Consider the following 13,048-nt stretch of genomic DNA (forward strand, 5'->3'; position numbering starts at 1 on the left):
AAATATTTGAAATTGGAGTTAAATATACTATGGACTCTTATTGTATATATGCATATTGGTCTTATGAGTAAAGTTTGAATTTATTATATATCTAAAAATATTATGACCAATTAAAAGTGATAAATAACAAAGATATATAAGCTACACAATGATAGAAAAATAAAATTCTCATAAAATTTTGAAATTAAATTTAAAGGTTTCAATAATCATGAACTTGAAATTGGCCATTAGGCAATTACTATAGGCATTGAAAACTCATGATAACATTTGAGATAGTTAGTTTTCATTAAAAGCCATCATTATAAATGAGACAACTTCAATAGCCAAATCTACATGATTTGTAGGTATAAGGTTGATTATTGTAGTTGGCTTAGAATAGCTAGAAGCCAAATTGATGCCACAATCTTGATCACATTGTGGTAATTTTTTGTTATGTATATCGTCTAATTCATAGATTGTACAAATGATTTATCATCTATGGTTTTAGATAATGAAAATTTTAAAGTATATTTACTTTGGAAGCCATGAATGATTCAAAGATCTTGTGAATTTGAAAATTTTTATAATAGCAAAAAGAATATTATTTGATCCATTTGGGTGATGGAAATGATTTTGTTCATGGTAATAAAAAATTATTAATAGTATCCATGATGAAATAGATTCATATAAACATTTATGAATTGACATAAAAGTCTTAAAATGAGACTACAGAAGCATAATTATATTTAAAATCTGCTTATTTATGTAAACTATTATATTGAATTAAAATATAAAAGTTTTGGAGCTTTTATTGAAATATTAAGATATCGGCTAATTATCTTTCATTAAGGGTGGATTTAGAGGCCTCATACTTAAAAAAAAAAAATTAAAAACCACCAAATAATGAAAAGATAAATGAAATGGTAATTTGATTAAGTATATATGATATCTTGATAATTGGATAAGATATTCTTTAATAAAAGAATGTATACTTGCACATGTTGGAGGTGATAAGAATAAAAAATAAATAAAAATTGCCACCATAATGTTGTAAGATTTTAGTATAATTTTATGAGTAAATTATACAAGTCAATAAATTTAGACACTTATTAAAGTCATAAAAAGGTCCTTAAAAATTTTAAAAGGACTAAAATTGTTTGGTTTATTCATTAAGTTTATCTAATTATATTAGAAATATAATTGTATTAAAAATGTATAAAAGTATGGAAATGGAATGGTTGAAATTAATAAATATAGAGTTATGGCCACAATCAAAACTAATTATTTCTTAAAATTATAGGAATGAAGCAACAATATCAAAAGCATATAAATGATATGCAAAATGAAAAGTATGGACATATTGGCCTATAAAATGAATATATTAGAGATTCAATCTCAAGTGGGAGTAATTACCATAAAAGAAAATTAAATTCTAAGATATTTGGTTAGTAGTACTACAAGTAGAATGAATTTAAACCCTTATTATTAGACACTAATAATGGAAACCCAACTTTGAATTAATAGCCTCTAATTACAAAGTTTAATGGGTAAAACAAGTTATTGTTATGTGTTTATTAAGCACTAGTAAAATCCATTCAAATTTTAAAAACTAGTGTGATTTATTGCATAAGAATGATGGGTTTTTATACTCTTAATAGAGTTTTAAATGTTTAAAGTAATGAAAACATAATGAAAACTCTACTTATATATATATATATATATATATATATATATAAGTGGTGCCACTTAAACAGGAAGAATTGAGGTATCTCTTGTAAATGTTTATGAATAGGATATGCCATGGTTATAATCGTACTAAAGCGATTATAAACCTCTAACAGAAGAAAAAATAAATATTATATGTATTATATCTTTAATTCTAACATTAGAAATTGAGGTTTAATTTGCGGACACCATCAATTTCGTTAAAATTTTAAGATATATATGCTAATTAAAGGTTTAAACTGAGAGATTCCTTCTTGTATTCATAATATTTATTTATGTGAAAAGTTAAGGATTAAGTATCAACATTTCAAACTAATGGGAGATTGTTGGTAGTTTAGAATGTGTTACATCCCACATTGGATAGAAAGATTTAATTATTGATGAATAAAATTAAATTTTGTATTAATTTTATTTATATTTTAAATAATTATGTATCATATTATAAATGGTTATAACTATTTAAATATAAATGGATTATTATTCATAAAGATCATGATTATACAAAGGTCTTAACCATCTGAATAAAAATTTATGTTTGTTCATTCAGTATAAATAAATCTTTTAGTATAACCATTTTCACTATTTTTTATTAGAGAGTTTGAGGTTTTATTATATCTTAAAGACATAATTGCTTTTAAGAAAATGTCTTTTATACCTCAAAATTAAAATTATTTTTTATTATTTATTTTTTCTAATATTAAATGCAACCTACACTTGCTTACATGACCCTTCTTTGAGCTCTATATAAATTTACCATAAACTATCAACGACTCGATCATATCTTTGTTTTTTTTCTCATGTATAAGATAAAAGGCTAGATACAATAAAACCGTTGAATCCTATTCCTTTAAGTTTTCTTGAACACTTCCTGTAATTCACCTTCTTCGTCCAAAAATCCTAAGTATTTGATTGACTTCAGTACCATAATACACCATAAAAAAACTAATTCTGATACCTCATGATCATACTTTTTGACTGCAGATACAAGTTATCCTTCACACGACATCATTTACCCTGCTAGCACCCAAAACACCCTCATCACAAGTGTATACGTTTTTATTTGTACGTTCTAAGAAATCTTCAATTCAATTGTATTATGAGTTATTTCCGAAGCAATTTATGTTAAAATTTTTAGCCGTTGGATTTCAATATACTTACATGTAGTTTTAGCATAAGGATATTGGTAAAAATTTTTTGCAACTATTAGACAAAAATTTTTTTGGTCAATTTTGGCTTTATTTGACCATAAGACATGTGTACATTATTTTCAAACTTCACTTATGTTGGCTTTGGCAATTAAATTTTGTAGCATGTAATAAAGAGTTAAATCTGTAGGGTGTGATTTCTTAAGTTTCCTTCTTATTGAATAAAAAACAATAATGTTATATTATTTTACTTTGTGTGGGGCAATTTCTCTGTTGACAAAAAAAATTATTAAACAATTAACTCTTAAAATCAATGTTGATTTTTATTTTCATATTTAATTATTTCTTAGGGTAAGTCAACTGATTTATATTTTTAAATAAGATATTACTATTAAACCCAACAAATTTTTTTTAAAAAAATTAAATGAATAGTATTTTCTATTAAATAGATTCTTAATATATTATCATGAATATATTTTTAAAATAAAATATTTATTTTCAATTAATATAATATGTAACAAAAATTATAATTGATTTGCCTACCATGCAATGACACGTACTTAAAATTAATAAATTAATAAAACAAAGTTCCCATGATGAAAAGGATGACGATAAATTAATAATTGTTGTGAATTTGTTTATTGGTTCTTAGCGAAACACAGCACATTCATAACAAACATAGGGAGTTGAAATGAGAAGGAGATCTGAAATCTATTATTTGATTTTCTCGGCGCTGACTTATTGCAAATATAAATGATAAATCCCAACACGGCTTTGGACTTTTTCTTCACTTCTCTTTTCTTTTGTCTTTAATGTATTAAAATTTTTCACCATAATTATAATTAAATTTGATAATTAGTTTTTTATATTATTTTTATTAAATATATATAAAATATAAAAATTATTATATCATAATTCATATCTATATATTAAACTTAAAATATATATTTTTTATTTTTATTAAATTCATATATAAATTTTATTAAAAATTTAAAGTATATTATTTTTATATTTTTATATAATTTTTGTTTTATATAATCATATTATATTTAAAATTATCGTATCTAATTATAGCCTATTTTACATTATTTCCAAATTTTTTGGCCAAATTTAGTTTTTTTTATTGCATTTATTGTGAATTATTATTGTTTTTATTGCTATCAACCCTAAAAAGTTGCTACTCAATGTAAATAAGTAGAACCTAAATTTTTCCTTTTTTTTTTTTTAAATAATAAAGAATCTCATACGAGCCACTTTAAGGGCATATATGCTACTATTAAACTAGTTATTTCCTTAGAAAAAAATAGTTATTCCAAATAGACATTTTTAATTTTCATAATATTTTAAAAATTTTTAACATCTCTCTTGCTTAAGTTCTAATTTCACATCAGTGTTGTAATTGAAAAAAATGGATTAAAAATAATGTATTTAAAAGTGTGATAAAAATATGATTTAAAAGTTTTATGTATTTAACATTATTGTGAAAAAATATTATGTTAAATTAAAATTTTAAAAAATATCCATAAAATAATAAAATTTTAAAATATGAAAAAGGAAAAAAAATACAAAATGAGAAGTTTAATTTGCTATATTAATTTAATGTACCTATAACAATTTATCAAAATTTTCTCAAAGCAATTTATAAATTTTGTTTTTATATTTGAGATTACCGTTATTTGAATTTGTGTTATTAAAATTAAAATTTTAATATCTTATATTGTTAAATTATTAATAGTTTATAATTGAATTTCATAAAAAACAATTTCTATTAAAAAAACGGAATTTAGTATAACAGCTGAGAAGGGGATAATGCAAATAGGCTGTGGTCAATGTGATGAGAACACTGATTGACCATAGACACTCCAAGTTGCCCCCACGTTTCTTTTGCACCATTCGTGGGCGCATTCTCTCAAAACACACGCTCTCTCTCTCTCCACCAATTTCGTCAAAAGGAAGGAAACAAACCTTTCTCTTTTCTTTTCTTTTCCTTTCTTTTCTTGTTTTCTTGCAAAATATCAACACCACCCTCTCAGTGGCTTTTCAAGATTCCAATTTTCTTCAGTTTTTGGAGAGAAAGGTAACCATTTCTTCACTTTTCTGCTTCTTTGGTTTTCCATTTTCAAGTTTTCATCATCTGGTAATGCCGCATTCTGCTTATTAACGGTTGTTTTGTCGTTCTTGATGTTGGTTGAAAGTGGGAACTCAATCTTGATCTAGATTTTTGAGTTTGGTGCTGTGGGTTTTTTTTTTTTTTTGCAGGCTTTTAAGAACCGGGTTTTCCTCATTTTTTGTGATGTTTGGATTTTTAAAGGTTGTTGGACTGTGGAATCTTGGTGATACCAGGCTGGATGTTTAGTTGATTGGTTCTTTCGCGTGACTTCTTGGAACATTTTCTATTGGTTTCTGAGGGTTGCTGTTGTAAATTCTTTGGAGTTTTCTTTACTATAGTGAAGGAGCTTTGGTACACGTTTAAAGGCTTGAATTTTGGCATTTTGTACTATGGAAACGATGTATAGATTGTTTTGTGGAGCAATAGAAGATTTGAGTGTTTAGAATTTCTAAATTGGATATGAGAGTGGGGTGAATATAGTAGTGTTAATCATTTAAAGAAATATGTCTTCAATTTTACCTTCTGCTATTCCACCAATTTCTAGTGATATCTCACCACCACCACCACCAGCTCCTCCTACCTCTTCTACCTCTAATTCCTCAACCACTTCACCATCCCCTACGTCGTCTCAGCCAAATCAAACTACTGATCCTTCGCCATCCTCAGCACCATCAAATTCTTCGTCTCCACCACCTCAAACCCCTCCTGCAGCTGTCCCTACAGCCCCTCCTCCATCACCACCTTTGTCACCACCACCGGCATTGCCAACACCACCAGCTTCTCCTCCACCATCTACTGCAGCATCTTCTCCTCCATCCCCTCCAGCTTCCCCACCTCCATCACCTCTAACATCTCCTCCACCTTCACCTCCTACTGCCCCTCCACCCTCTCCAGTTTTATCTCCACCACCACCATCAAGTGCTTCTCCTCCTTCACAAGCTGCAGCTGCACCTCCGGTTGCAACATCACCTCCACCTCAGGTCATTCCACGTTCCCCACCTCCTCCAGCTAATGTTCCAACATCACCTTCCTCAAAATCTCCACCTTCACCACCAGCAACACCACCAACTGAAAGCTCTTCCTCACCTCCTACACTAACACCTCCAACATCTAGCACTAAGTCTGCTCCTCCTCCTGCCACAACTTCTCCCTCAACACCCACATTATCATCACCGCCTCCTTCAGTTCCCTCAACCTCCTCACCACCTACAATTTCACCCCCAGCAACTCCAAGTACTCCTTTGACAAACGGAAGTTCTATTTCATCACCTTTGCCCTCAATTCCTAGAGAAAAACCAACTGCAAAGTCAACTAATGTTACCAATTCATCTGCAAATGCAACATCCTCTGGTAAAAATGGTTTAGGAGCTGGCGGTGCTGTGGCGATAGGCATTGTTGTTGGGTTTATTGTGCTCAGTCTTCTTGTGATGGCTATGTGGTTTGCACAGAAACGAAAGAGGAAGAGGGCTGGACCAAAAATTGGGTACAATATGCCTTCCCCATTTGCCTCCTCACAAAATTCAGGTAAATAATTGAAACATAACAAATATTGGTTTGTTAAATTTTGCAGGAGCACTGTAACATTTTCTTTTTTTCTTTACTAGTCTAAAACCTTATTTATCAATTAATTGAATGTTTGAACTTTTCCTTGTTGAAAATCTTATACCAAAACAGAGATTATTATTAGAATTTCAACGACCTTTCCTCAAATCTCAACAACTGAAAGGAAAATTTTTTAACACTCCTTGGCATGCACTCCTACCTTTATACCTTTCCTTTCTGTTCTCTTTTGGCCCTTGTTGTTTCTAATATAAAAGGCAAAGTCTGTGGTTCTGTTTTCTTATATGGGAAAATTGAGAAACTAAGATTAAATAGAGCTATACAAAGATATAACTGTGGGTGAGGTGCACAAGTCCTTTGCTAGGGGCATGCAGTTCTTTTTTATTCTGTAGATCTTGTTAATGACCCTGATAAGTGTTGTTGATCTTATATATTCTGTGGACCTATTTAGTTTTTTTTTTTTTTATAATTCAATTGGGCTGGCTGAGGATTTGGAGTTAATAAAGGGAAAAGTTTATTTCAGGTGAATTTTCTAGGGGATTTTCAGGTCATGTATTACTTGGACTAAGATATTTCAATTCCTTCTTCTGACTTTTCTTGATATAACTGAATATTACTTCAATTATGCCGTATAGTGATATAGGAACTTGCATTGCTCTGCAGATTCAGTATTTTTAAGGCCCCAGTCTCCACCTCAACTAGTAGTGGCAAGTGGTTCTAACAGTGGTTTTCATTCACAGTCAGAGCCTGGTGGGGTTAATAATTCCAGGTCGTGGTTCACATATGAAGAGCTAGTCCGGGCAACAGATGGGTTTTCTGAACATAATCTTTTGGGTGAAGGTGGATTTGGTTGTGTATACAAAGGTATCCTCACAGATGGTAGAGAAGTGGCTGTAAAGCAGCTAAAGATTGGTGGTGGACAAGGGGAGAGGGAATTTAGAGCAGAAGTTGAGATTATTAGCCGAGTACATCATCGCCATTTGGTTCAACTTGTGGGGTACTGTATATCAGAGCATCAAAGATTGCTTGTCTATGATTATCTACCGAACAATACCCTTCATTACCATCTCCATGGTAAGACATCTTCTGATCATAAACTCCCAAGTTCTTCTGTCCTCTATAAGCATTCTCTGCTTATGATGAAGTCAGATATAATTTTATTTACAAAATTTAAAGTAGTTTGCACATGAGTTATATGTATGGTTTGGACCCCCCTTGTAAGAGGATTCCTATTCATTAACTTGTTTGGGCCCACACTGCGCAATCATCTGTACTTCAGTTGGGAAGCTCCCTTCTCTCCCAATTCACACTCACATGCACATGACTATCACCTACATGTTGAATAGAAGGTGAGGGATAATAGAAACATGAAAGATTCACAATTTATGATCCTCTTGTAGGGATGATAATGTTCTAATTTCTTGCACTTTTCTGAATTTTGCAGGTAGAGGCAGGCCAGTTATGGATTGGGCTGTTCGAGTCAAGGTCGCTGCAGGTGCAGCTCATGGGATAGCATACCTGCATGAAGACTGTAATCTACCAGTTCTTTTTTCTTTCCTTTTTTTTTTTGGTTGTATTTTGAGACTCTATCATATGCTGCAAAACCTAAAATTATCGAATAAGAATAACAGTAGAGTTTTAACAACACCTAGACCTAGGTTTGCTGTGCTATAAAGTAATATATACTTGAAATTGTGTGAAATTGCCTTTCCTTTCATATGTCCCTTTGGTAATTGGCTAATCATCACATAATTTCCATTGTAACTTCTAATGCAACATTTCTTGTAATTATTTTGCGTTGATCAGGCCATCCTCGCATCATTCACAGGGATATCAAGTCATCAAACATTCTTCTTGACAACAATTTTGAGGCTCGGGTATGCCCATTTCCACGCTCTAAATTGTTGTGAACTCTATTATTTTAACCTTGAACTGCTTTGGGGGATTTTGATGGTGCTTATAAATGACTTATCATCATTTCTGAACTACAGAATTTCTGCAGTAATTTTAGATTTATTAACATTTCTTACCTTTATATTCTTAGGTCCTATATTGGGCCTTTTTACATTATTTTAGTTTCCCTTCTGCGACTTGTAACTCTCTGTCTCACACTTCATGTTTCTAATTACAGGTTTCAGATTTTGGGCTTGCAAAGTTAGCTTTGGATTCAAATACCCATGTAACCACACGTGTGATGGGAACCTTTGGGTAAGTTAACTTAATATGTTGGTTTGTGGCATATATCTAGAAGAATTAAACTTTATTGTGGTTGTGCATGATTCTGTTTTTCCTATTCTGCATAAGCATAATCAATTATTTTGTACTTTTTGATCTATTTAAAGCTTTCCTGTTGTAAAGCTAGCAGTTAAAGCACGCAGTTGGGATTTGAGGCATTTTATTTCCAATAACTTTAGATGTGCTAATTTGATTAAATGTGCACTACATTTTCATTTTCCTTTTTATTTTGTCTGCAAACATGCATGGTGTTATTGTCAAATATCAGACTCAGGTTTTTCTGATAAACGAATTTGTTCTTTTTTAGATATATGGCTCCAGAGTATGCAACAAGTGGCAAGTTAACTGAAAAATCTGATGTTTATTCCTTTGGTGTTGTGCTCTTGGAGCTAATTACCGGGCGCAAGCCCGTTGATGATTCTCAGCCCCTAGGTGATGAGAGCGTGGTCGAATGGGTAGGGCTATGCAGCTTGGTTATGTGTTATCACAAGTTTGTGCTTGCTTTAACATGCCGTTTGCTCTGATTCCTTCATAAGATTTAGCTTTGCTTTAAGTTTAAAGCCTTATACTGGTTGAATCTCCAAGAAATTTGATTTTCTTCTGAATAAATTCCGAAATCCAGTGTAATGTCACACAAAAAATTCAAATATTACTAAAACAAATTGTTTTGGCGTCAATCATTTGTATGTCTTGTGTAATGGGACCTGTGGCAATGTTCCAATATCAAGCATTTTAATATGATTCAAACTTGTTACTTAGGCTCGACCATTACTTGCTGAAGCAATTGAACATCAAGACTTTGAAGAGTTGGTGGATCCAAGGCTTGAAAAGAACTATGTGGATCATGAAATGTTTCGCATGATCGAGGCAGCTGCAGCTTGTGTGCGACATTCAGCTGTTAAAAGGCCAAGAATGAGTCAGGTGAATATGTTTTGAGTAATATGCAAGTTTCTTTTTTTTTTTTTGGTACATAGGAATTGCAGCCTATGGATAGGAGTAATGATTGTAGATGTTGAGATTTGAATTTCAAACCTACAAGATGCCACCTCTCAAGGTTCATATGGAAGTTCTTCATTATCATCTTTGGCTTACACATGCATTTCTTTGATATTTATGTCTTAGGTGGTGAGAGCTCTAGACTCATTGGAAGAGTCATCAGATCTCACAAATGGAATGAAACCAGGCCAAAGTGAAGTTTTTGATTCAGCGCAACAATCTGCACAAATCAGAATGTTTCAGAGGTTAGCATTTGGGAGTCAAGACTACAGTTCTAGTTTCTTTAATCACACTCAAAGCAGTTGGAAAAGTCGAGAAGACGGTAGTCAGGGTAGCTGGAGGAGTCGAGAGTATGGGAATCAGGACGGCAGCTGGAGTGAAGAGCATAAGGAGCATAGCACCTTAATGCCTTAAATGCATCTCGGGCATAAAAGACAGTCAGATGAGTTCAATGCATACCATTACAAGAAAACTGAATACCTGCTGAGAGTTCAGATGCATCGCAGTTTAAGGGGGATGCCTTAACTCTCAATTTTGGATAACATTTTGAGACCCAGATCATGAAATCTGGTCATGCTGCTCACGTGATGTGTGATATTGAGCATTTTGTTCCTTCTAACCTTTTTTTTTCCTTGAGCTCACATGAAAAATAAAGAGAAAGAAAAAGCTTACATGATTTTCCTGTAAGAATGTTGGTGCATGTATTTTCTATGTTCTTTAGATTCATTCATACCTTTTTTTTTAATTTTTTTTTATTTGTATTTACTAAATCTGTACAAGGATTTTTTTTTAAAATAAAAAGAAGCTGTACTCAGGAGAATAAAAAAAGAGGTTACAATTGTTGAGATTTAAGTTTTAATCTTCTTGTAATACTTGTATAAATTAATTAAATTAAATTTTAGATTAATACATTATTTTTTTCATCATAGCCCATGAATTTGTTTTAAACCTGGAAAAAATGAAAAGAAAAACTGTAAACGCCTTTTCCTTATTTTTAACTAATTACAAAATTTTAAATCCTCATTTCCAACAATTTTCACTACCCCACTTATATAGAGGCAAAGATTTATATAAAATTTTATGGGTAAAGTTTGTAAATTTTTTTTACAAAAAATGAATAAATAAGAATTAAAACTGAAAATTAAAATTGATATATTAAAAAATTTCATTACGTATAAGTATGCAAAATTTGTAAAAATTTTAATAAATTTTGATATATTTATTAAATAAATATTTTTAATAAAAATTTTATTGTTAAATAAATATTGATTAAATTTAAATTATAAATAATATTTTTAATAATATTTTTATATTATTAATTTTCATATCAAATTTTATAATTTTATTAATTTAATTTTTTTTATTAAACTTTTTATTTATTTATTTTTAATAAAAAATTTCACAACTTTTACGAAACCCCAAGTACGTTTTAACCCTTGTATATGGCATTAACTTTTGGCCTCCACTTTGGAGCTTAGCTGCGCCTTGATCGTATATGGTTTTCTCATACCTGCCTAGGTTGACACTGTTGATTGATTGTCTACGATCCTAACCGTTTGCAGGTTAGCCAACAATCCTCATCTCAGCTGTCAACTGCACAGCGGAATAAAATCCTTGTCTCTCACGTTCTACTATTGCATTCTTTGTTCTACAAGATGTGAATTAGTTAGAAGGATACGCTTGATATGAAAAATGATTATGTTGGAATTGAAAATAATGATAATAATAAAATTAGATCTCATAATATGTGAGATTAAATATTATAATAATAAGATTAAAATTAATAATAAAAAATATATATTTAAATGTAAATATAATAATCATAATAAAATTAAGTATGATAGTTCGTAATCATAATTAAAAATATTTTTATCTTTTAATTTTACACATTGTTTTAAGTAGAGCAATTGATTATCCAAGATACAATGAGTCATTAAACCTTGTCCCTTCTAATTGAAAAATGAAGGAATAACTGAGGTTTTGGCTCCTAAGTGCACCGCAAAGTGCTGGAATCCAATGAGACAGAAGTTGTAAAAATCCAAGGAAATTATTTCTTTACTCGACTACATAGGGCCAAGTGTGACATAAATCCATTATTTTAGGGAGACTGCACTTACCACCCTCTTGCTTTTATCTATCTTCTCCATATACCTTGCAGGAGCCTCCTTTAATATAAAGTTTAGGCCTTATAAGAAAGAAAGGCTTAGGATGTAACAGAAAGACGAAAGAAGTAGTGGTACCAAAACTAGTTTTAGTGCTTGTTTTAGGAAATGAGCAAAAGTTTATTGTGAATGCTTTTAGTTGTAGCTTGATTGCAAGAGAGAAGAAACTTATATGTCTTATTAGTGGAAACTCTTACTTAGGTTCTTTCATTGGCAAGGAGCTATTAGCTAGCACCTTGTTTGAGTCACCGTTTAATACCTAGATAGTTAGATTCATTATTTAAATCTCAATATCTGTAATTTTTTTTTTTAATTTTAAGGTGCGAACTTTTTTGTACAAAAAAGTATGTTAAAGTTTGATATCATAAATGCCAATGCCATATGAAGTATTTATTAGTCTTTTTAGAACCATAACAAAGTCACCAATTTGAAATGATCATGTCTTGACTTTCTTGTTGAAAGCTTTGGATATCTGAACTTAATAACATTCAAAGTGTTGTTGAGCTTCTAACCTCTTATTTAGACCATCAATTGTAGCTTAGTTTATCTCTTCAAATAATAAAAGAGTTATATGAGCATCTTCTTTTTGGGATTTTTTTTTTCAATTTCTTCTATAGGCACATGATTAAAAGTAAAGATTTTCATATTTTTAGACTTTTCCTCATTTGGATATGGACTTTGCTTGGTTGTTACCATTGTATGCTTTTTAGCCTTCAATGATTCACCAATAGTTCCAGCCTTTTGCTTTATCTTTTTATTCAAGAAGGAATCTTGATATAAAAATTCTTAGATTTATCCAACATGAGAGATTTTCTTTTCGAGATATATGCCACCTTTTTAAAGTTTAAGTTTGTTAAGCCTTGAATGAACATGAATAGATTTACTCAAAAAAGATTTAATAGCTTTTTTTTTTTAATAAAGCCCAAAAATTGTCTTTTGATAAGAATGCACATTTAAATGGTCAACGACTAAAAATAATGATAATTTAGCTGAATTTTCATGCTCATCCAGAATGTCTTGCACATTTATGTAACTTTATTTTTTTTTTTATGAATCTTTAATTTTAATGGGCAAAATCAAAACACAACCTTAGACATTCCAACATGATCGATCTTCTTTCACCAAACTTGTTAGAT

The 13,048-nt window shown here is 30.6% G+C and overlaps 1 protein-coding gene across 2 annotated transcripts; it reads left to right on the top strand.

Annotated features, from left to right (window-relative positions):
- Positions 1 to 4,735: 4,735 nt before the first annotated feature.
- On the top strand, positions 4,736 to 10,595 carry LOC111287525 (proline-rich receptor-like protein kinase PERK8). 2 transcript variants are annotated; one of them, XM_022878142.2, is made up of 9 exons: positions 4,736 to 4,926; positions 5,109 to 6,483; positions 7,183 to 7,593; positions 7,964 to 8,050; positions 8,326 to 8,396; positions 8,651 to 8,727; positions 9,062 to 9,209; positions 9,514 to 9,675; positions 9,877 to 10,595. In XM_022878142.2, exons 2-9 carry the CDS (start codon positions 5,463 to 5,465, stop codon positions 10,162 to 10,164), a joined length of 2,265 nt encoding a protein of 754 aa, XP_022733877.2. In that variant the 5' UTR covers positions 4,736 to 4,926; positions 5,109 to 5,462; the 3' UTR covers positions 10,165 to 10,595. The 2 variants fall into 2 exon arrangements, with proteins under 2 accessions (XP_022733877.2, XP_022733878.2); XM_022878143.2 differs by having other exon boundaries at positions 4,741 to 4,926; positions 5,161 to 6,483.
- Positions 10,596 to 13,048: the final 2,453 nt, after the last annotated feature.

The sequence above is a fragment of the Durio zibethinus genome, chromosome 4 (assembly GCF_047325235.1).
Source record: "Durio zibethinus cultivar Kanyao isolate XHJ-2024 chromosome 4, ASM4732523v1, whole genome shotgun sequence".
NCBI lineage: Eukaryota > Viridiplantae > Streptophyta > Magnoliopsida > Malvales > Malvaceae > Durio > Durio zibethinus.